The 20,677-nt window shown below is 38.5% G+C and overlaps 1 protein-coding gene across 1 annotated transcript in view; it reads left to right on the top strand.

The window, feature by feature from the left end:
* The window catches only part of HNRNPLL (heterogeneous nuclear ribonucleoprotein L like), a 22,701-nt gene extending 5,108 nt beyond the window's left edge, over positions 1-17,593 (top strand). The window contains exons 3-13 of the mRNA XM_042476412.1: positions 2,032-2,269; positions 3,472-3,557; positions 4,842-4,938; positions 5,024-5,096; positions 10,581-10,652; positions 12,680-12,897; positions 13,036-13,157; positions 13,500-13,701; positions 15,091-15,148; positions 15,265-15,363; positions 16,937-17,593. Of these exons, the coding sequence (XP_042332346.1) occupies positions 2,032-2,269; positions 3,472-3,557; positions 4,842-4,938; positions 5,024-5,096; positions 10,581-10,652; positions 12,680-12,897; positions 13,036-13,157; positions 13,500-13,701; positions 15,091-15,148; positions 15,265-15,363; positions 16,937-16,992 (1,321 nt within the window). The 3' untranslated portion in view covers positions 16,993-17,593. The remainder of the gene's footprint in view (positions 1-2,031; positions 2,270-3,471; positions 3,558-4,841; positions 4,939-5,023; positions 5,097-10,580; positions 10,653-12,679; positions 12,898-13,035; positions 13,158-13,499; positions 13,702-15,090; positions 15,149-15,264; positions 15,364-16,936) is intronic.
* The last annotated feature ends 3,084 nt before the right edge of the window (positions 17,594-20,677 follow it).

Below are 20,677 nucleotides of genomic sequence, written 5' to 3'. Positions count from 1 at the left end.
TAATAATAATAATAATAATAATAATAATAATAATAATAATAATAATAATATGTTTTATTTTTATACCGCTTTTCCAAGGTGATCAAAGCGGTTCACAGAATCATTTAAAAACTTACACATCATAAAAACAACCTCACAAAAACCAATAAAAACTGAACAACATGCAATAAAGACAAGCAAGATGGCGGTCGGGAGGAGGGCTCATCTTCTTTGCAGGCAGAGGCCTGTTGTTGCTGGCCTGCTTCTCTCCCCCTCAAGATGGCGGTTGGGAGGAGGGCTCGTCTTCTTTGCAGGCAGAGGCCTGTTGTTGCTGGCCTGCTTCTCTCCCCCTCAAGATGGTGGGAAGGAGGGCTCGTTCTTTGCAGGCAGAGGCCTGTTGTTGCTGGCCTGCTTCTCTCCCCCTCAAGATGGCGGTCGGGAGGAGGGCTCGTCTTCTTTGCAGGCAGGCCTGTTGTTTTGCTGGCCTGCGTCTCTCCCCCTCAAGATGGCGGTCGGGAGGAGGGCTCGTCTTTTCTTTGCAGGCAGAGGCCTGTTGTTGCTGGCCTGCTTCTCTCCCCCTCAAGATGGCGGTCGGGAGGAGGGCTCGTCTTCTTTGCAGGCAGAGGCCTGTTGTTGCTGGCCTGCTTCTCTCCCCTTATAAATATACACATAATATTTTAAAAATAATTTTGTGCATGAAACAAAGTTTGTGTACACTGAACTATCAGAAAGCAAAGGTGTCACTATCTCAGCCACCCACAATTTTGTATTTGTATTTTCGTCTATTTTGAATTTTGGAATTTTGAAAAAGGGATACTCAATCTGTATATGCTTCTTTTCACATAGAAGCTGTGCTTCAGTATTAGATATTTTATCATCCTTAGAACTTACATTTACTGTTAAAAGGCAAAGGCTTTATTTAGAGAGAAATATTCTGACTTAATAATTTATATAAATGAGCTTCCTGCAACTGATTTGCTCTTTCTTTTGCATAAACTGGGAAATAAACCAGGAAGGTACAGTTAACTGTTGCTCCCCATTACCTCTCAACTGGGGAACTGTAGTTAATGGCTTCTAAAGAAAAGAGAACATGATGAAGTTATGTTTTGAAGTTGACTTTCATCTTAGCTAATCACTTCCTTATTTGAAAAATGTTAATAATAATTCCTAGTTAAAAATGTAGGGAGATGCTTACTTAGTTGCATTGTACTCTAAACAAACTGTTTGTTTTAAATTAATGGGAAGCTATGAACATTTTGTTCATATATTTGATCAGGTAAATGCAGCCATTGTGTGAATGACACTTGTCATCCTTTTGCATGAAAAAACATGCCGGTATCTAAATGATTATGGTTGATTCCAAGTCAGACCCATGGGGACACAGATCTATTCTCTATCTAATGTTGGTTTCAAGAAAAGTTTTACATGCCTTTGTTTTTACAGTATTAAATTTATACTAACAAAAAGAAGCTTAGTTTGTTAAGTCCTCATTATTTTATGAATTATTTATGATGTTGTTGTGTGCCTTAAATGACTTCCAGCTTATGGCACCTCGAAGGAGAATCTATCACTGGGTTTTCTTGGCAAGATTTGTTCAGAGAGGATTTGACTTTGCCTTCTTTTGAGGCTGAGACTTACCCAAGATTACCCTTTGGGTTTCAAACACTGAAACTACTACATCATGCTGTCTCTCAGCATTATTTATAGCTTGGATTAATTAAATGTGTAATTAAGCTAGCTGTATCTAAAATTGTTTGAATAACATGCAGGTTATAATTACGAAGTTTAGAAACTAATTTTTTTGCGTTTCAAGTAAAAATGTTTTAGAGGAATCTCTGAGTTAAATTCACTTGTTAATTATAGATAGATTAGGCCCATGAAATCATTGGGAACTTGATAAATCAGCATACATGTAAATTCCATTGATTTAGTGGGTATGCTTTATACTATAACAGTTGGAGTTAGCTATATAAGATCAAATTTCTGCTTTACAAATGACCTTAAATTACTGATTTGTTTATTTATGTATTTATTTGGTTTTCTCATCTACAGCTATGTCATGATGATGCCATTTAAGCGTCAGGCTTTGGTAGAATTTGAGGATATTGAAAGTGCCAAAAAGTGTGTGACATTTGCAGCAGATGAGGCCGTATACATAGCTGGGCAACAGGCATTTTTCAATTACTCTACCAGCAAACGAATTACTCGTCCAGGAAATACAGATGATCCCTCTGGAGGGAATAAAGTTCTGCTCTTGTCAATTCAGAATCCTCTGTATCCTATCACAGTGGTATGTTTTATTTTTAAGTATTATTTCAAATGACTTCCCTGCATCACATTTCTTTACAGTCAGCGCAGCCTGTCACATTTGTGTTCTGTTCTGCATCTTTCACTAATAGATGCTTATGCAGTGGTACTTATATTTCAAAAAGCAATCAAAATATCATCACATTTATGCACAGACTCACATTTTTTGTTCCACAAAACAAGACAGGAGGGTGTTTTTTTATTCATATACAGCAGCAAAAGAGTTACTTAGTTTAGATACTAATTTGGTTCTGCTCCAGAAACTTTGATAAATGGCTTTGTCAATTGTATAGTTTTAGCAAGCCACTCAACCAGCCAATAACTTGTAGGAGGTGTACCAGCATTGAAGTGGCTTCTGTCTTACAATACATTTTCCATTTGGGTTGTAAATGGTTTATGTTTCTCCACATAATTCAGATATTACTTCTTGCTATGTGTTGCCTCTGCTTTTTGGTTTGAGTCTTCTCCTTTAGTTGTCCTTGCCCGGGTGAATATTGTATGATCTATGATCTTCATATAATGCTCAGTGAATGAAAATAGATTACAGTATTATCATTTTCTGAATACTTTTGTTTAAAGAATAACTTTTAACTTTTAAATATATTGAGAGGCTGATCTCTGAAAACTAGCCAAATTATCTAGAATTAACACACACACACAAAATGGACTAATACAGATGTATTTTCAGCCTGACTTTGATTAAATAATTTTGCTTGTTATGTTTTTGACATTCTTCTGTGGAAACATAATCTGCTTTTATTTAAATGTTATAGAAAATTACCATTAATTTAGGTAGAATCAACAGCTTGACTTGAGAAGCAGTTTGAGATGGGCAGAAGAGCTGTAGGAAACACTCAGAGGGGTCAGGTTCTGGGGACATATCCTCTGGCCTGCCCTGGGTCAACCTGATCAGTTTGAAAGATAAAAAAAGATTGAGCATATGAAGATAAACTCTGAAGTTGGGTTTTCTGTTTGCCTTGCACTGTTTCAGAATGAATATTTATGTTTATGTAACTACTTAGGGAGGCAGTTGGAGCAGTTTTGTAATGGAGATAAATACGTTTCTTGATATATGTAGAGTAATGCAAATGCTTTCTATTAGATTAGGTAGTAAATAGTGATAATATTTTAGAGAGCAAAATGTCTGATGTCTAATGTTTGAGTAATTTCCTCTTTCTTCTGTAGGATGTCTTATATACAGTATGCAACCCTGTTGGGAAAGTACAGCGTATTGTCATATTCAAGAGGAATGGAATACAAGCCATGGTTGAATATCCTTTTTATGCCCTTTTTTGGGTGATAATTTATGTCATAGGAGATTGTTTTGTTGACCATCAGGAATCCCTCAGGACCTCAGACAGTTTTCCTTTGGTTTTGTCCCTCTAATCATCCTCTCAGGCAAGCAGATTAGCCAGGACAGGGGTGTACATTTACACCCAAAACAGATGGCCAAAAGGATTGTGCTGGGACCACACCAGCCCCAATTACACTGGGACTATGACGGCCCCACAGCACTGCTTCTAAAGTGGGCCACCACTGCAGTCCCAAACCAGACCACTGGCAGGAGGCAATTTAGTCCAATCCGTTTTGTGCTGGCTTCCAGATTGGCACATGCTCAGCATGGCTTCCAGCCGCTTTCGGGGCTTGCATCATATACACACCACACCCCCAACGTGGCCCCAAAGCAGGTGCTTTTTGCCTGCCTGTTTCGGGCCTTAGATTCAGTGGTCACAGCAGCACAAAAGTCATCTTATAATATGGAACACATTTTTAAAAACGCTCTTGTTTAAAAGTAATAACATGAAATTAGTTGTAAAATTGTGATTCCACATTGTTTTGTCTGTCTCAGTGTATCAGAAGAGCTGTAGAACCCGGAAATTGTCATTTTCCTGTGTATGAATTAATGTGACTTTAAATTCTTCTTTGTGGCCCCATACAGACTGCCAAAATAAAGCTGCTTCGAGTCACTTTGGAGGTATGCTGTTTAAATGATGCATTCATCCTAAGAGTCCGGAAGCTGCGCCAAAGCTGCGCTCCAGTCCTTAAGACTGGATTGTGGATTGGTGTGGCTTCCAGACTCTTAGGACGCATGCAGCATTTAAACAGCATACTATCAAAGTGAACCGAAGCAGCTTTATTTTGGCCTGTCTGTATGGGGCCTGTGATTTCAAATACAGACAGCAGTAATGCTCCAGTTGGGTTCTTCATGCTGATAAGAAGTCTCTCGGTAAATCTTGATATAACCTGCTCATTCACGCTCCCATACACACACAGCATATGGCCTGTAACACCTCAGTCTCTGTTCCAGAGAGCTAGGAGTTTAAACTAGTGCTTAGTGTAGTGGAAAGAGGAGATGATCCTTCTGCAGAAGTTGCATGTGAGGGTGCAGAGAAGGAAAAACTGTTTCCAAAATCTGTCAGCTGGCCTCTTCCATCAGCACAAGGGCTGGTGGGAGCCTGGGCATCATGTTCCTATCTAAGCAAGTCTTACTTGTAGTTTATTGTTGTAGGAAGATGAAAAAGTTGGTTTAAAGAAAAATCCTTAACCTGACTTACATTTGAATCGGTTCTTTGTGCCCAGAAGGCAAAAGCAGCACTCAATGGAGCAGATATATATGCAGGGTGCTGTACATTAAAAATTGAATATGCAAGGGTAATGAACATACCTTCTTAAGTTTCTATATTCCTCTAAAAGACATACACTGAATAAGACTTGCCATTTGTTTGTATCTTAACAGCCAACACGACTTAATGTCATTCGAAATGACAATGATAGTTGGGACTATACAAAACCCTATCTGGGGAGACGAGGTAAGTATTTCGGTAATAGTTCTAAATCTGTGTGTGCTTATGTATACCAGCAATTAGTTTGCCTGATGCATTAGTCATTTCAAGCCAAGCATTGCTGGTGAAGCTCTGTTGTAAAAGGCATCTTGTAATCCTGGAAAAGAATTAACTCTCAACATTAGTGCCCCCTGCTGGTTACATTGAGCTATTTAGTTCATCAAGGAGCCCATACATGCAAGCATGTTTGCAGTACAAGGACTTGCATTTCTCCAAGCAGCTCTCCCTCTTTGGAGGAGAGGACACTGATGCAGATTATTCCTTACAAACTACAAACTTGCACACTGCTTCTCCATGGAAAGGATTTCCCCCATATGTTGGACAAGGCATTAAGAAGGATAGAGGACTCCAGCAGGCTGACTCTACACCTCATCATGCACTACATCGGCATCATCAGAAAGCCCTCTGAAAAATCTCAGACTTGCAACTCACCTTGACTGCATACTACATGCACCACCACCACAAGCATATCAAGGAGGACACTTACCATACTTCTGGTTTGCATGGTATGAATACAATGGTAGACTGTACCCATTCTAATCCAGTTTATATGTATTTGTTTCCAATCTTATGTCCCTATAAAAATCACAGTTGTAGAATGAAACTGCATGAAATGGAAGATCCAGACTTTTGTTTCTTTCCTGTTAATTGTGATAATTTTCTTTTTTGTATTTAAGAGAAAATTGGAAGGATTAATTGGTGTTCAGCAGCATCCTGCCAGATAATTCCTATTAGGCATCAATATTTAATGGAAGCTGTAATTTACCTAAGCATTTTAACTGCAATGCTTAGTTGGAATATGGTTTTCAACAGTAAAACAACTGCATGATTTTTTTTAAAGTTGATATGTAGTCTACTTCTGTAAATGTTCCTTGTAACTAAATGACTTGTATATAATTTGGTGTAATGTACTTTTTGAAAATCTAGGCATTTATAACATGGAGTTGAGAACTTATCTTATCAAGGTAGAGTATCCTCTAAATTTTGAACATGAAAATGAAGGTTTCAACTCACCTTTTAACTTGCCGAAATGTTGTTGTTGTTTTAATTGGTGGTGTTGCAGCTTGTAAAAATGTACATTTAAAATGTAGGCCATAGACATACACAATTAAGAATTTGTAAAAGGTTAATAAGGGGGCTGCACTATTGGTTAGCAGACTGTCAAATCTCAATATTTCTGTTAAAACCCTTTTTTGGGGGGTCAGACTGTCTTATAACTTAACTGCTTGTGGTATTGAATTTAAGTGGATGCCTATTCAATCAAATTGGTAAAAATTATGAACAGTTTTTGTCACAGTAGATGAAACCATGGGAAATGAGAATTCTTTCCTTAGGGCATGGCTATATTTGACTGTTATTTGAACAGCAAATCTCTGCCGTACTGCAAGATGCTTTTTAATGTCCTTTCAATAGAAGTGCAGCCTAAATGGGTTTTCCAGATAGCATTGAGACACTTTGAAAAACACTTGGATAGCTGTAGCTCTTTAGATGTGGTCCTAGACATGAAGTATAGGAGGAAAGAGAGCTGAATAAACCCTTTAAAAATATTCTTATTTATTATATAAATAAAATTCCCTGAGTGAGAAGTAATAAATAGGAACACAGATACTGTCTTGTGGAAATAGGATCGTATACCTTTGGGAAGCTGAGAGAATAATGGAGTCATTAGCAGCTGCAGTTTCAATGAAGCAATGGAAAGCACGCTTTTGACATTTCCTTTTTATGTTGTGAGCTGCATGGTAATTGACGGGGTGGGCAGTTTCTTCATCTTGAAGGATACAGTAAAGAATTAATACTCCCTAAGGTTCTTGGCATCCGAATCCACTAACACAGTTGGCCTACACAAAAGTGTCCCTGTAATAGGCTGCTTTACATGCATTCTTCAAACCATTCCATCCTTAAGTTTCTGCTAATGTAGTCCTCTTCCTAACTAACCTGTAAGATTTTGGTATCAGCTCAGATGTTCTCTGTAAAAGATTTTGGGCTTGTCCAGAAAGAAAAGTATATTCAAAAGTAGCTCTTACTTGAATGTCAATTAATTTGAAAATGCAGTTTTAACATTTTGACTGTGTTAATAAATGCAGTTATTTACATTTGCATTTGGGCCCTTTCTACTGTGGCAGCGTTTTTTCTTTGCTCCTGCGGCATTCAGCATCTGGATGCTGCACTGCCGGAGCACGCAATGCTGCCTGCCATCTGGGCAGGCGGGCGGCATGATGCTGGCTTGGTGGGCGGCAACAGGGCATGCATCATCTAAACACCATGCCGCCCCCAAGCCAGCACTTATTGCTGGTCTGTTTCGGCCCCTAGTTTGATGCCATTTTAATTGCCATGGCTCAATGTGTGGAATTCTGGGATTTGTAGTTTTGTGAGATATTTAGCTTTCTCTGTCAAACCATTCTGGTGCCATAACAAAATACAAATCCCAGGATTCCAGAGAATGGAGCCATGATAGTCGAAGCATTGTCAAACTACATTACTTCTGCAGTGTGGCAGCAGCCTTAGAGTAGTTATTTAACCTCATAATTGCAAGGTATGTTAAGCTGAGTGTATAATTGTTCTCAAGGGAATGAATTTGAACTCTGTAACTGGGCAGGCTGAACCTGATTTTTACAGTCCTAGATCTAAATACTGAGCCACTGTGTTAGTTCATATAAATTGAGAAATTAATGTAAATGCACTGGCTTATATCTGCTTCAGTACAGAAATCTGTACATGTTCCATTGTAATTTAGAGTTAATTCAAGTGAATAATGTAGGATAAAATACCCATATTGCAGCTATTGTTGAATGTTGTAGTTGCAATTACAGGTGGGTTTTTTTGTTTTGTTTTGTTTTGTAATGATTACTCACAAATTGGTATCAATGCAACCACATGTGTTAGTACGCCTGCAGACTATATTTCTTTACATTTACATTTCTTTTCCTACATAAAATATTTCACATGCATATCACAAAAGCAGCAGCGTCTTCATTTGTCTCTTAATGTAGGACTCCCTTTTTCATACTGATAGGGTTTGCTCATCACATTCTGGCTTGATTGCTCCTCTTTACAACTGAACAGACTATATAGCAGGTGCACTAACTTGTCTCCTGCCACAAGCCAGAGTTATAGGCCACAGTTTTGTCTCAGCTTATTATTTTGGATTGTTTTGGAGAGGAGACAAGCCAGAGCTCGTGGTTTGCATGGCACACTAAACCAGAAGTGGACAATCTCCAAGATATAGGCTCCCCTCAAACAGTCTTGTACAATTACTTTCCTAGACACACAGTTTACTTTAAGCTTCACATTGCATACTCCCCCCTTTTAAAGTGAAATATGGAGGAGAGGTTAAGCCAATAGTGGACTTCAACTGTTTAGTGCAACCTGTAGTTGATCTGAGTCAGACATAATTGGTTCCTAGACATTTTTAAATTGTCATCCACTGTGCTAGAACAAACATTGATGAAAGTTCTGTTGCTGCTCCCATTTGCAGAAGGAGCCAAATGGAAGCAATAGAACAGTATGCATCAGCACTATTACATAGGTATATCAAAAGATAAATGTGTTCTTCAAATTATTGTCCAGGGCAATAATTTAATTTCTGTAAAATCCTCACAGGATTGTCCTCCAGTGTTATTGAAGAAGATGCTGTTTGTTGTTTAATAAGAAAGAGAATGATAGTTGAATCAAACTGTTTGATTGAAAACATCAATATAACTGTTTCTCTTCCTGTTTTGTAGTATATTGATGCTGGGCACAGCAAAATGCAAAACAAAACAGTTCAAAATAAATCAACAATAAAGGGAATTAATTTCCAGTCACAGTTTGTTTAACATTCCAATGCCTGAACCCTCTTGGTAGTTCCAGCTGGAGTAGACCCATTGAATCAGTTGCAAATTGGTGTCAGTGCATAGGTAAATCCCATTGATTGAATTGGTCTCTTTTAGCTGGAATTGACCAGAGGATTCAAGCCCAATAGTGTTTAAAACATGTTTTATTTTTGTACTTGTCCATTGATACATTTTGTCATTAAATTGATAAGCCACGTTAGTCTCCTCAGTACATCAGTCATGAGTATGGAATCTATCTTGAATTCCATTATTTAAAGTATTACATTTTTCACTGTTTTTTTTTTTTTGTTTTGTTTTTTGCAGGACAGCAGCATCAGTTCTTAAAAACATAGCCTTTAAATCATGGTCGTTAAAATATCTTGGGGTCTACAGTCAGTCTAGTATTTAAGACTTATTAACAAGGCTGTCTTTATTCCACAAATGTTGTACACTTAGTTAGAAGTAAATTGTACTGAAATCAGCAAATGTTTCTGAAAAATTGAGTTAAGATCAGGATGCTAAAAAGTCCCCCTCTTCACATCATTCCCTTCAGTCAAATGGTTATAAGAAGACATGTATAATTTCTTTAGTTTGGACAGTTGCCTTAACATACTTTCAGATTTTAAAAGCAAATTTTTAAATTTTGTCATCAAAGATTTGCTATCTCAAATTAGTGTTTTTAGCAAGCTGGAAATTTCTCATTTCTCATTGTTTGGCAGTCAGCTGATGTATTGGCATTTCACATTACCTCATGAAAGCAACCAGTGAAGGCTTAAGCTAACTGCTGTTTATCAGGAGAATTGCAGTAAGCATAAGAGTGTTGTAACTAATCAGTCTTGATTGGTCACTGTTTTCATCCAGTAGTGTTGACCCCTTGGTTAACTTTACATGTATAAAATGCAGTTTGCTGAAAGAACTTTTTATTGTTAAAAATGAAACCATAATTGCAATTATAATATAGACTGTATTGCCTGAATAGTGTAGCAATGTATAATGTTTTCACCATTCCTGCTATCAATAGTCGGTGTGATAATGTATGTACATAAATATGGTGCTCCCTATTGACTTATTATGAAACATGTAATACAGGTTGTTGTTGGATTATGCTGAAACTTCTTGAAAGAAGCCCACTTTGAAAATGTGTTGCTGTTGAAGCTAATAGTTTGATTCAGGTACTGTCCTTTGAAAGTACTGCATTTACAGCTTGTTTTTATGAGAGTTATAGGTAATGCCTGCTTTGTAAAGTATTGTCTGTAGTATTGTCTGGTGTTAAGAAAACTGTCCATTTTTCTTAGGTTTACAATGTCACATCTTTTCACGTGCAGTATTTCTATGCCAGCAATAATGATGGTATCCTACAATAATGATGATATCCTACAGTTATATGTTTGTTTAAATGGCCATCTTAAAATTACGAAAATTAATATCTTAAAATAACTTTGAAGTATCTTTTGGTGACTGTGGGAAACATGATAACTAGACTGGGTGAGACCTTTGGTCTGTCTAAGTGGGGCTGCTGTCATTGCCTTAATGGAATATGTGCTGCTGTTTTTCCTTACTGATAAAATGGCATTATCGTTGTGAGGAGTTGCTTCTTGTTGTCTTGTTTTATGTTTAATACTGTTTTCCCTCCCTTTAGACAGAGGGAAAGGCCGTCAGAGACAAGCTATTCTGGGAGAGCATCCCTCATCATTTAGGCATGATGGTTATGGTGAGTTATATGGCTTCTAGTTGTGTAACTAAAGAATGTAATCCAAGTCTCTGTAGGCTGTGCTGAAAGCATAGTCACCAAAGTTGATGGTCACAGAGGGTGCATTTACACTGCAGAAACAATGCAGTTTGACGCTCCTTGAAGTGCTGTAGCTCCATCCTATGGAATTCTGGGATTTGTATTTTTAGAAGGTCTTTAGCCTTCTCTGCCAAAGAGTGCTGGTGCCTCACACAACTACAAATCCCAGGATTCTGTAGGATGCAGCCTTGGCACTTAAAGTCATGTCAAATTGATGATAATAATAATAATTTATTTATATTCCACTTTTCACCGAAGAATCAAAGCGGATTACAACAGTATAAAAATAAAACACCGTCCAGTTAAAAATTCCAGTTAAAAAGAACAATTCCATATCCCACCCGCCCCCAAGCATTAAAAAAACATTAATCAAAACCTTAAAAAGAGATTAAACAACAAGAAATAGTAAAACATTCCAATACGAATTCACTAAAATTGTGGGTAGATTTGGGCGAAAAAGTGTCTCCATCGGGGGGGTCTGGGGTGGACAGGGCCGATGATATCAGTAAGGGGAGGCTAGTCTAGCAAGGCTAATCTGGAAAGGCCTGCTGGAAGAGATCCTGTCAGAAGAACTGCATTATTTCTCCCGTGTGGATGCACCCAAAATGTATAATGAGTCAGGGCTATCTAGTCTAGCATTCTGGCCAGCCAAATGCATATGTAAACTCTGCATGAAAGCAATAGCATGGTCATTCATGTTTCCCAGCAACTGGTATTAAGAAGTATATATTTACGATACTAGGCCTAATACACAGCCATCTTTGTTCAGAGCCATTGATGGCTTTGTTATCCAACAAATCTTGTCTCTGTTTCCTCCTTTCATAATTTCTTCCAGTTTAATTTGCAATGACATGTCATACGTTTGGTCCTTCTCATCCATGGGGTTTCAGTGTTAGGGGCCTCCTACAGTTGGGAAAAGGCATGGGAACTCAAGCCTGTATTAGTTAATGGGCAGCAACATGCACAAGCTCACATTAGTGCGCCCACAAGTGTGCACTGCCATAAGCTAATATGGGGTGGGGCGATTTTTGGGAGCTCCAGTCCATGGGTGGCTAGCCTGCCAATAATGCAGGCCCACTGTACTATTCAAACACCAGTTCCTGCTTTTTTTCCATGTACTTTCTGAAGCAGCGTGCTCCACTCAGTTGCATTGCAGGGCTGGTTCTGGTTCTGATCAGAGGGTCTACTGAGTGTCCTGCCTTTCAGTTTGAACCTAAGGGGGTTAAGGCGGGTATAGGTTTTATGTGTTGTCTCAGTTAAGAATTTTTCAGTCCCTCCCCCCCTTTCTTATTTCCAAAAATGGAGATTCAGACTTGTAGAACCACACTTAGGCCATTGTCCAGCATATCTGTTAAAACTAATTGAAATCAATAGCTTGTTCTTAAGTCTGATGGTTTGTGATAGTTGATTTTTCCAAGTTCTCCAGCTCTTTAGGGACCTGAGGGTGGGAAGAAGAATGAGCATTTTATTTTGGTTTGTCCTCATCTGGATAGAGGTTTGTGTGTTAGCTGATATTAAATTTTCGTAGTCTATTGTAGCAAAACTCTAACAACAAAGATATTTTAGTACTGTAGCTAGCATGCTATGGTTTTCTTGTATTAGCTCTTGGAGAGAAGTGATCAGGTTCTCCCCAAGAGTCAATAAAATAAATACAAATCAAATGTTTTTCAAATGTGTTCTGGCTGTTGCTGCCAACCACAGTGTTCTTAGAAATCATCTCTAATAAGATACAAAAATTATAGAAATTGTTACATTCTTTTAATGGTTTCATTAGTTGATACTAATTATGATGCTAGTTCCTTTTAATATCCTCTGACATGAAGTTGTTGAATAAAACATGTTGCTCTGGTTGGGAAAACACAAATTGGTAACCTTTGAAAAATTGGTGTTGTAAATCAAGTATATTAAGCTGTTCAAATGAAATTAACTGAGGAGTACTTTGTCTTTAGGATCCCATGGCCCTCTGTTACCATTACCAAGCCGATATCGAATGGCATCTCGAGATACTCCAGAGCTTGTTGCTTACCCACTTCCACAGGCCTCCTCCTCTTACATGCATGGGGGGAACCCCTCAGGGTCTGTTGTCATGGTTAGTGGATTGCACCAGCAAAAGATGAACTGCTCAAGAGTTTTCAACTTGTTCTGCTTGTATGGAAATATTGAAAAGGTAAAAACAAAAGAACAACAGCTAGGCAATATAACATTAAAAGTTACTTAAAAGCAAAGCAATGGCCAATATTTTCCAATTAAAACTGCACATTCTTATTCTTCAAATTATATTGCCTCTCTCCTTAAAATATTACAGGTGAAGTTTATGAAGACTATTCCAGGCACAGCATTAGTGGAAATGGGTGACGAATACGCTGTTGAAAGAGCAGTCACACATCTTAATAACGTCAAATTATTTGGGAAAAGGCTTAATGTTTGGTATGTGTACACTCTATCTTTCGTTTTAACACTGATTCTGTAACATCTAATATGCAAAAATTGTAATGCACTATAGCAAGGCTACTGACTAAAGTTATGTTGGAAGAATACTGTCTGCATGCACAAAGAGAGTTTTAAAATTTTACTTAATGTAAAATGTTAAATATTTTATTTATCTTCTCAAATACCTAGACTAATGAATAATTAACTCCAGGAATTTATAGATGACATATAAGTTGTGAGTTCAGCTTTTGTTACATATGTTGTTTTGGGAATTGTTTAAAATATCCTTTTCATTTTTTACTGGAAAGTTTTTCTTCAATCTGTACTCTTCAATTGTAGTGTGTCCAAACAGCATTCAGTTGTTCCTAGTCAGATATTTGAACTGGAGGATGGAACAAGCAGCTACAAAGACTTTGCAATGAGCAAGAATAATCGGTTTACTAGTGCTGGTCAAGCATCCAAAAATATAATCCAGCCACCTTCTTGTGTATTGCATTACTATAATGTTCCACTGTGTGTGACTGAAGAGACCTTTGTAAAGGTAAGAATGAAAGCTGCTCATTCTCAGTTTTTGAAGTGTAATCTATGTGTCAGTTATAAAATCTGTACTAATATTATTAAAATAGATTTCCGGCACTTTTAAAATATCAATCATCATTGTCGTCGTCATCATCATCATCTGTATCCTGCTCTTTTCCCAGAACTGGGACTCATATTTAGAAACTTTACTCTGAAGTGAGTCCTATTAAGCTCAGTGAGACTTATCTTGTAGTAAGGATGTTTAAAGTTTCATGGTTGGGGGCTGTGCCTTTGCAGAAAGCTAAGCAATTATACTATGAACAGAACTCAACGTTTCACTGTCTTAAGTAGAGGGTATGCTAGTTTTCATGATTGGATGAACAATGAGAGGTCTTTGTAAATTGGTATGTCAGCATTCCAGGCTGTGAAGCACCATGTTTTTTCATAAGAACATTTAAAGAGCAGTTTTAATCTTATAAATTATGGAGTGCCTGTTTATGTCTTAAAAATTGTGTGATCAAAAAGTTCTCTTGTCATTCTGTTTCTATAGTCTACTGTTTGAATTTTTTCTAAGAGTCCTTCTTGCTTTCTTCAGTAGCCTATTTTGTGCCTTAAGATAGTTTCTCATTTATGGCAACCCTAAGCTGACACTATCATGGGATTTTCTTGGCAAGATTTGCTCAGAGTGAGATTAGCCACTGTCTTCCTCTGAGGCTACTGAGAGTGTGTGATTTCTCCACGGTCACCCTCCGGACTTCCATGACTGAGCAGGGATTCAAACTATGGTCTCAAGAGTTGTAGTCCACTGTTCAAAGGACTACTCCACATTGGCTCTTTCAGTTGCTTGAGTTGTGCATCACCTACACACTGATACAGAAATCACAGTCTATATTCAGATGCTGTACTGTGTCTGCATAAAATAAGGATTAATGTATTAAGACATACAGTACTGGCTGTTATTAGTTAGAAAAGGAAGTGACCATAGATGTCCTGTGCTACTATATAACAAGCACCATATTTTAGCTTCCAGATCTTGGATGTGTCTAAGAGTTTGAATTGCTTGAAAGTTCAAATCAAGCTCAAGCAGGAATAAAGTGTTTTCACAGCAAGAGCTAATTCTGACTAACTTAAGTTGTTTTCTAGTGATTCAATGACTTGTCAGTGTGATAGTAAGAGTTTCTGCAATACAGTGTAAGTTGAGACAAATTGATGGCTTTGCTTACTTGCAACAAGCAGGCTGCCTCTTGCTCTGCTGTGTATCCAGTACTGAAATCAACAAACTGAGTATATGCTATCTTAATTTGGAGAAAATCTGGTGTTTACTGGCACATACACTATTATTACTGTGAAATCTTCTAAGACTGGATACTATTTATTTAATGACCCTGTTCTCCATTGATCATTTTTCCAGCTGTGTGATGATCATGAAGTACTGCCTTTTATCAAATACAAAGTATTTGATCCAAAACGTAAGTAAATATTTTGCCTTTTTAACTCCCACATACCCCACAACTACTACGATAGAACCTACTATAGTAGAACCTACTATAAAAGTGACAAAATATTTAAACTGTTTTTCTCACAGCTTCAGCCAAAACACTATCCGGTCTGTTGGAGTGGGAATGCAAGACAGATGCAGTAGAAGCCCTTACTGTACTTAATCACTACCAGATAAGAGTCCCTAGTAAGTCATCAAACTGAATGTTATCTGTATATATTTTTTCTTTATTTCTTATCCGTTGTTTAAATCTAGGGCTAGGAAGTAATACTTGTACGATAGAAGAATGTAGTGAGACGTACTTGTCAATGTAAACTTTGTGCCGGAGATAGTTATTTCTCTTACAGCAACAGCTGTCCTGTTTTTTTCCATTGCTGTCAAAGGGCTTTTCCAGACAGTTGAGCAAAGCATACATTTGAAAAAATAAGATGGTTTCAACACCAAGTCTGACTGCACAGTGTTCCTGCAATTCTTTAGAATATTTAGGATGATAGTTAATACCTAAATTTGAAGGAAAGACAAATAACTAAAGGATTTCCTTCACTGGGAAAGGCTGCATTCCCATTTCTATGAAGTGGTTTTTTGGGAAACCTGTGACCTAGTGACCATAGATTGAGACTTACCCACTCCGTTCCAGTGTAATTGTGCAAATTGAAAGACTAGACAGGTTTTGAAATGGAGGAGAGAGGGATTCCCAGTAAAAAAAATATGGATCTTCTGGAATCAGACAAAGGTACATAATCATAGGAGAAACAGGAAAAGAGACTTGGACATTTGTGTATCATTTTGTCTTTGGCAAAGAGTTTTGACTGTTGTCATACAATGAAATGTAATGACTTCTAAAACTGTCTTCAGTTGTAAACAGACACAGCTCTAAATACTCATGATTCACATTTTCTTTTTTCTTCTATCACTGTATCCTACTTGGATATAATATGTGAGGATTCCTTTGCTCTAGCAAATAGCAGTGACCATAGTCCATCTCCATTAAAAAAAACAGTGGTGAGGATCATACAGCCATTCATATTCTGTGGGATTGCAAGTCTAAGCTAACACAGACCAGTGATAGTGAGCCTTTTAGGGACCAAGTGCCCAAACTCAAAGGTGTTCCGGAGCTTCCTGGAGGGGGACTTCTGGGGATAGGAATTCCGCCCCTCTGGGGACAGGACTTCCAGGGATGGGACTTCCCCAGAGACAGCCATAGGCCTGGGGCAGGGGGGAGAGGAGGAATAGGCATGCACCCGTTCCTCCTCTTCCGCCCCACCCTTCCAGGCCTTCAGCTACATCTCCAGAGATATCTGAAGGCCTGGGAAGATGGGGAGGGGAGGAGGAACAGACACATAACCATATTCTATGCAATGGTCAAAAGAACAATGAATGCACTCTACCTGGAGAGGAACAGTTTTGTACCAAGCATGAAAATAAAGCAGGTTAAATGTTGCAGTAGTATGATATTTCTCTAATAGACATTCAGCCCTAAGGAAAGCCCTTTGTACACCGTGTGCCCTGTAAAGCTAATGAAACTATTGTTTGCCTATATAACTCAGATGGCTCTGCTTCCAATAAAAATTTCTTTATTGGACAGCAATAATGATATTACTGCGGTCCCATAAGTAGAGCCTAGTGTAGCATCTTGTATAACTGCAGTAAAACAATTGGTTAAAGAAATGCCATTTCTAAACCTAGCCGGCTGGTATAAGGAACAAAACTATCCCATGACATTTATTCTAACTGCTGGATTTCCTTTTATATTTTACAGATGGCTCTAACCCGTATACCTTGAAACTTTGTTTCTCTACTTCTTCCCATTTGTAGAGCAGATGGACAGCATGTTAGGAGTTCCTTCCATCTTGATTTCCAAATTGTATATGTCATTCACAGGATTTAAACTACTTGATTAGTTTCCTTTGCTCAATCTAACCTGTTCATTTTGTTATATAATAAATGAATGTGTTTAAACACCATTTTTTTTCTTTTGCCTCCAGAAAGTAGGTGTCTCAAGTCTATTATGTAGAACTTATTAACTTGTGTAACTGTTACCTACAGGTGCTTGAATTGCCCTGTGGGTAGCATGTGCAAATGAAATTGTATACAGTTTCATACCTTAAACCACAGCTTTCATATGATGGTGAAATGTGCATTACCATTTGCAATTGATATTTTCCACGTAGGCTTCAGTGGCAAACAGGATTATTATACTGGAATATAAAGTGTACAATTCTTAGTTAATACTCTTTATTGAATTGTATTTGTGCAACAGTTCTAAAAACAGGTGTATTTAGAAAATCTTGTCAAATTACAACACATAGGTTATGGTATATGACTTTTTAAAAGAAGAAGAAAAGTTAACACCTTTTTTCCAGAATGTCTAGTCTAGAAACTACTGGTAAACATAATAAACTCTCAAGACATATGACTCCGTTCTCATTTATTTCATGTTAATGATCTTTGTGATGTAGCATGAGGATCTTCCATACGTTTAGACTCTTATTGGACAGTTATTCACCTACTGCTCATACTATCGCAAAATGAAACAAAACTGTTAATTGGCTGGAAGTCCACTTATGGTTTTGAACAATGCTATTTTTAAAAGGTTAAGCTGCAGGATAGCTGCAGCCTATTTAAAATATGAAATGCTGTTCCTGGAGGCTTTACGTCGGGTTGGGGAAAGTGTGGCCCCCATTTTGCAAATCAGAAGACACCCAAAACCTTGTGATAGTTCCAATTTTTTTCAGACAAAATCTCCCCCTCCCTACCAAATACCTAAACTGTCACAAAAGCAAAGTGGTCAGAGGTACCTTTGTTCCCCAAGCTCTAGAAAGAAGGGAAAAAAATCAGGTTTTTGGGGTAAAAGAACCCCCCAGAAACCATGCTGCAGTCCATAAAGGGAGAATGACTCCCACCTCCTTGTGCAGTTGCTTTAAAGGAGAGGCAATTGACTAGCGTATCTATTTTGTTTTGTTTCATTTTTGGTCATTTGGCCAGAAGGTTGTTAAGGTCTGGAGGCACTAGGGCACAAAAAGAGCCAGGGGGCTATTGATATATGTGGTCTTAGGATTGCATTTGGCTGTAGATATTCTAGAAGATCTTCCAAGTGGGTTATTGCTGGGATTTTTTTTAAAAGTGTATTCAGTAGATGCTGTGCAAAGCTACCACAAGAGGGTGGCCTGTAGCCACAGTATATTTCCATTAACTGTGATTTTGATCTATGACTTATGCTCTATGATACTATTAAGAAAGTAGTACGCCCATATCCAAATATTTTCTGTCATCAGGAGGAAGATGTAAGCATCAGATCCTTTTTTCCCCCTTTAATGATACACAAACAAATATGAATGACAAACTATACAAATATTTGAGGGGAAAAAACACTTTACTCACAGAGAAAAATGTATATCTCAACAAAAATGTGTTCTAAGCATGCATTAGGAAACATGCATACCAAAATAGGCACAAATGATTGGGCGGCATATAAATAAATCCTATTATTATTTATGTATTGGGCAGATCTCCATCTGATGACAGAATTTGAGACTGTACAATGAGGCTGATGTGCTTCTAAGGACTGCAATTGAAATAGCACTTCATTGTTATTTCATATTCTCAGGATGAACCATGGTTGAGTCCTAGCATCAAATCAATCCCTTCAGTTTGTGCTGTTTTGCTCTGAAACAAGCTGTAACAGCCTGAGAGAGATTAGACTTTCCATGGCCTCTTTCCCCATTCTCTCAGATTCGTAATTTGCTGTGACAGAGGAAAGTAAACCACATAAATGCACATGGCATTTGTTAAGTATATTTGTAAAAATGCATCAAACTATCTGGATTAGTGTGGCTGAGATGTAGCAAACCCCACATATACTTCCATTAAGCCTGTCAGCAAGAAGCACTAACCCCTTGTTACAGATACAGGGGTCATGTGTGGTTCCAGATGTTAAAGTACAATTTCTAGACACTTACCATTTCCTATGCTGGCTAGGGCCTGTCTCATATCACACAATTGTGCTACTATGATTCCATTTAATTTCCACAGCTCCATCATGTGGAATCCTGCTGTTTATAGTTTGGTGAAGCACTAGAGCTCTTTGGCATTGAATTCAATTTAGTTTTGTTGCTGTTGTGTGCCTTCAAATCATTTCTAACTTCTGATGACCCTAAGGCAAGCCAATAATGGAGTTTTCTTGGCAAGATTTGGCCAGAGGTTTATCATGGCCTTCCCTTGAAGCTGAGAGAATGTGACTTGCTGAAGGTCGCCCAGTGGTTTTCATGGATAAAACTCCTAATCCCAGGATTCCATAGGATGGAGCCTTGGGAATTAAACTGGCATCAAAGTGTGATAATGGACTAGTGTGAAAGACACCTAGGACTGTTGGCAGCTGAAGCCCAGCAATATCTGAAGGGCTGTCCATTCCAGCTCCCTGCCATACAGGAACATACAGAACACTCCTGAGAGATGGCCATTCAATCTGTTTAAAGACTTCTAGGGAAGGAGAGTCCACCATGATATGAGGCATTCCACTGTCAAATACCCTTATAATGTTCAATAAATTCTTTCTAATGTTTAGATAGAATCATTTTTGAATCCATTGATTGATGCCCCAATCTCTGGGTATTGCTGCAGTTCAGCAATTTTCTTGGCTTTACTTCGCGAACGAAGATTCAGGAAGGATTCATCTGTGTTTTCTACAAGCGTGTTGATGATGTTGGATGTATCCTTCGAGCCTGTGCAATGGATTTTTCTGGCGGAGCGCAGCGTGCACAGAACTGGCCTCACCCTTTAAACCAGAGGTTCGTCTGCTGAGGCCTTGACAAGCATGGACAGTGGCAGCGAGGTCCTCGAGTCGTAGGTTTGATTAGAGTTTCCTTCTCTTAGATGGTTGGCCTTACAGGGTTAGACAAGCACCATCTGCCCGGGTTTGGGATTAGAGTTTTCCTTCTCCTAGGATGGTTGCCATAAGGCTAGAGAGCCCATCCTGCCCTTTGGCGCTCTTGGTCAGACCCTTCCGTTGTGACCTGTCTGGCATGGGAGGCCCTACCCTACCGGTGGCATAGCTCACTTCATTAGGGTATGCAAGCCTCTCCTCCACACAGTCAGAGGATAGCTGGAGGGGAATAGGAGGCCGGAAGATGACAGTTAAGGAGGGAGGAGCCTCTTTCTTCAGGCTAGCCCTGATGGAGCTGGGTCTGCCTGATCACTTCCTCTCAGGCCAGAAGATGACAGTTCAGCAATATCTGAAGGGCTATGTAGAATCAAAGATTTGGAAGAGACCATAAGGGCCATTGCATCTAACCCCATACTAAGACACAATAAAAGCACCTTCAACATATGGCCATCCAACCTCTGTTTAAAAACCTCCAAGGAGACCACCACACTCCAAGTCAGCATATTCTACTGTTGAACAGCTCTTACTGTCAGGAGGTTCCTCTTAATGTTGAGATGGAATCTCTTTTCCCATCCCTGCTCTACAACTATGAAAATCCACTATCTGCTATGGAAATGG

Source organism: Sceloporus undulatus, chromosome 1 (assembly GCF_019175285.1).
Source record: "Sceloporus undulatus isolate JIND9_A2432 ecotype Alabama chromosome 1, SceUnd_v1.1, whole genome shotgun sequence".
In the NCBI taxonomy this organism is placed as follows: Eukaryota; Metazoa; Chordata; class Lepidosauria; order Squamata; family Phrynosomatidae; genus Sceloporus; species Sceloporus undulatus.
This window is presented reverse-complemented; position numbering and strand designations above follow the sequence as displayed.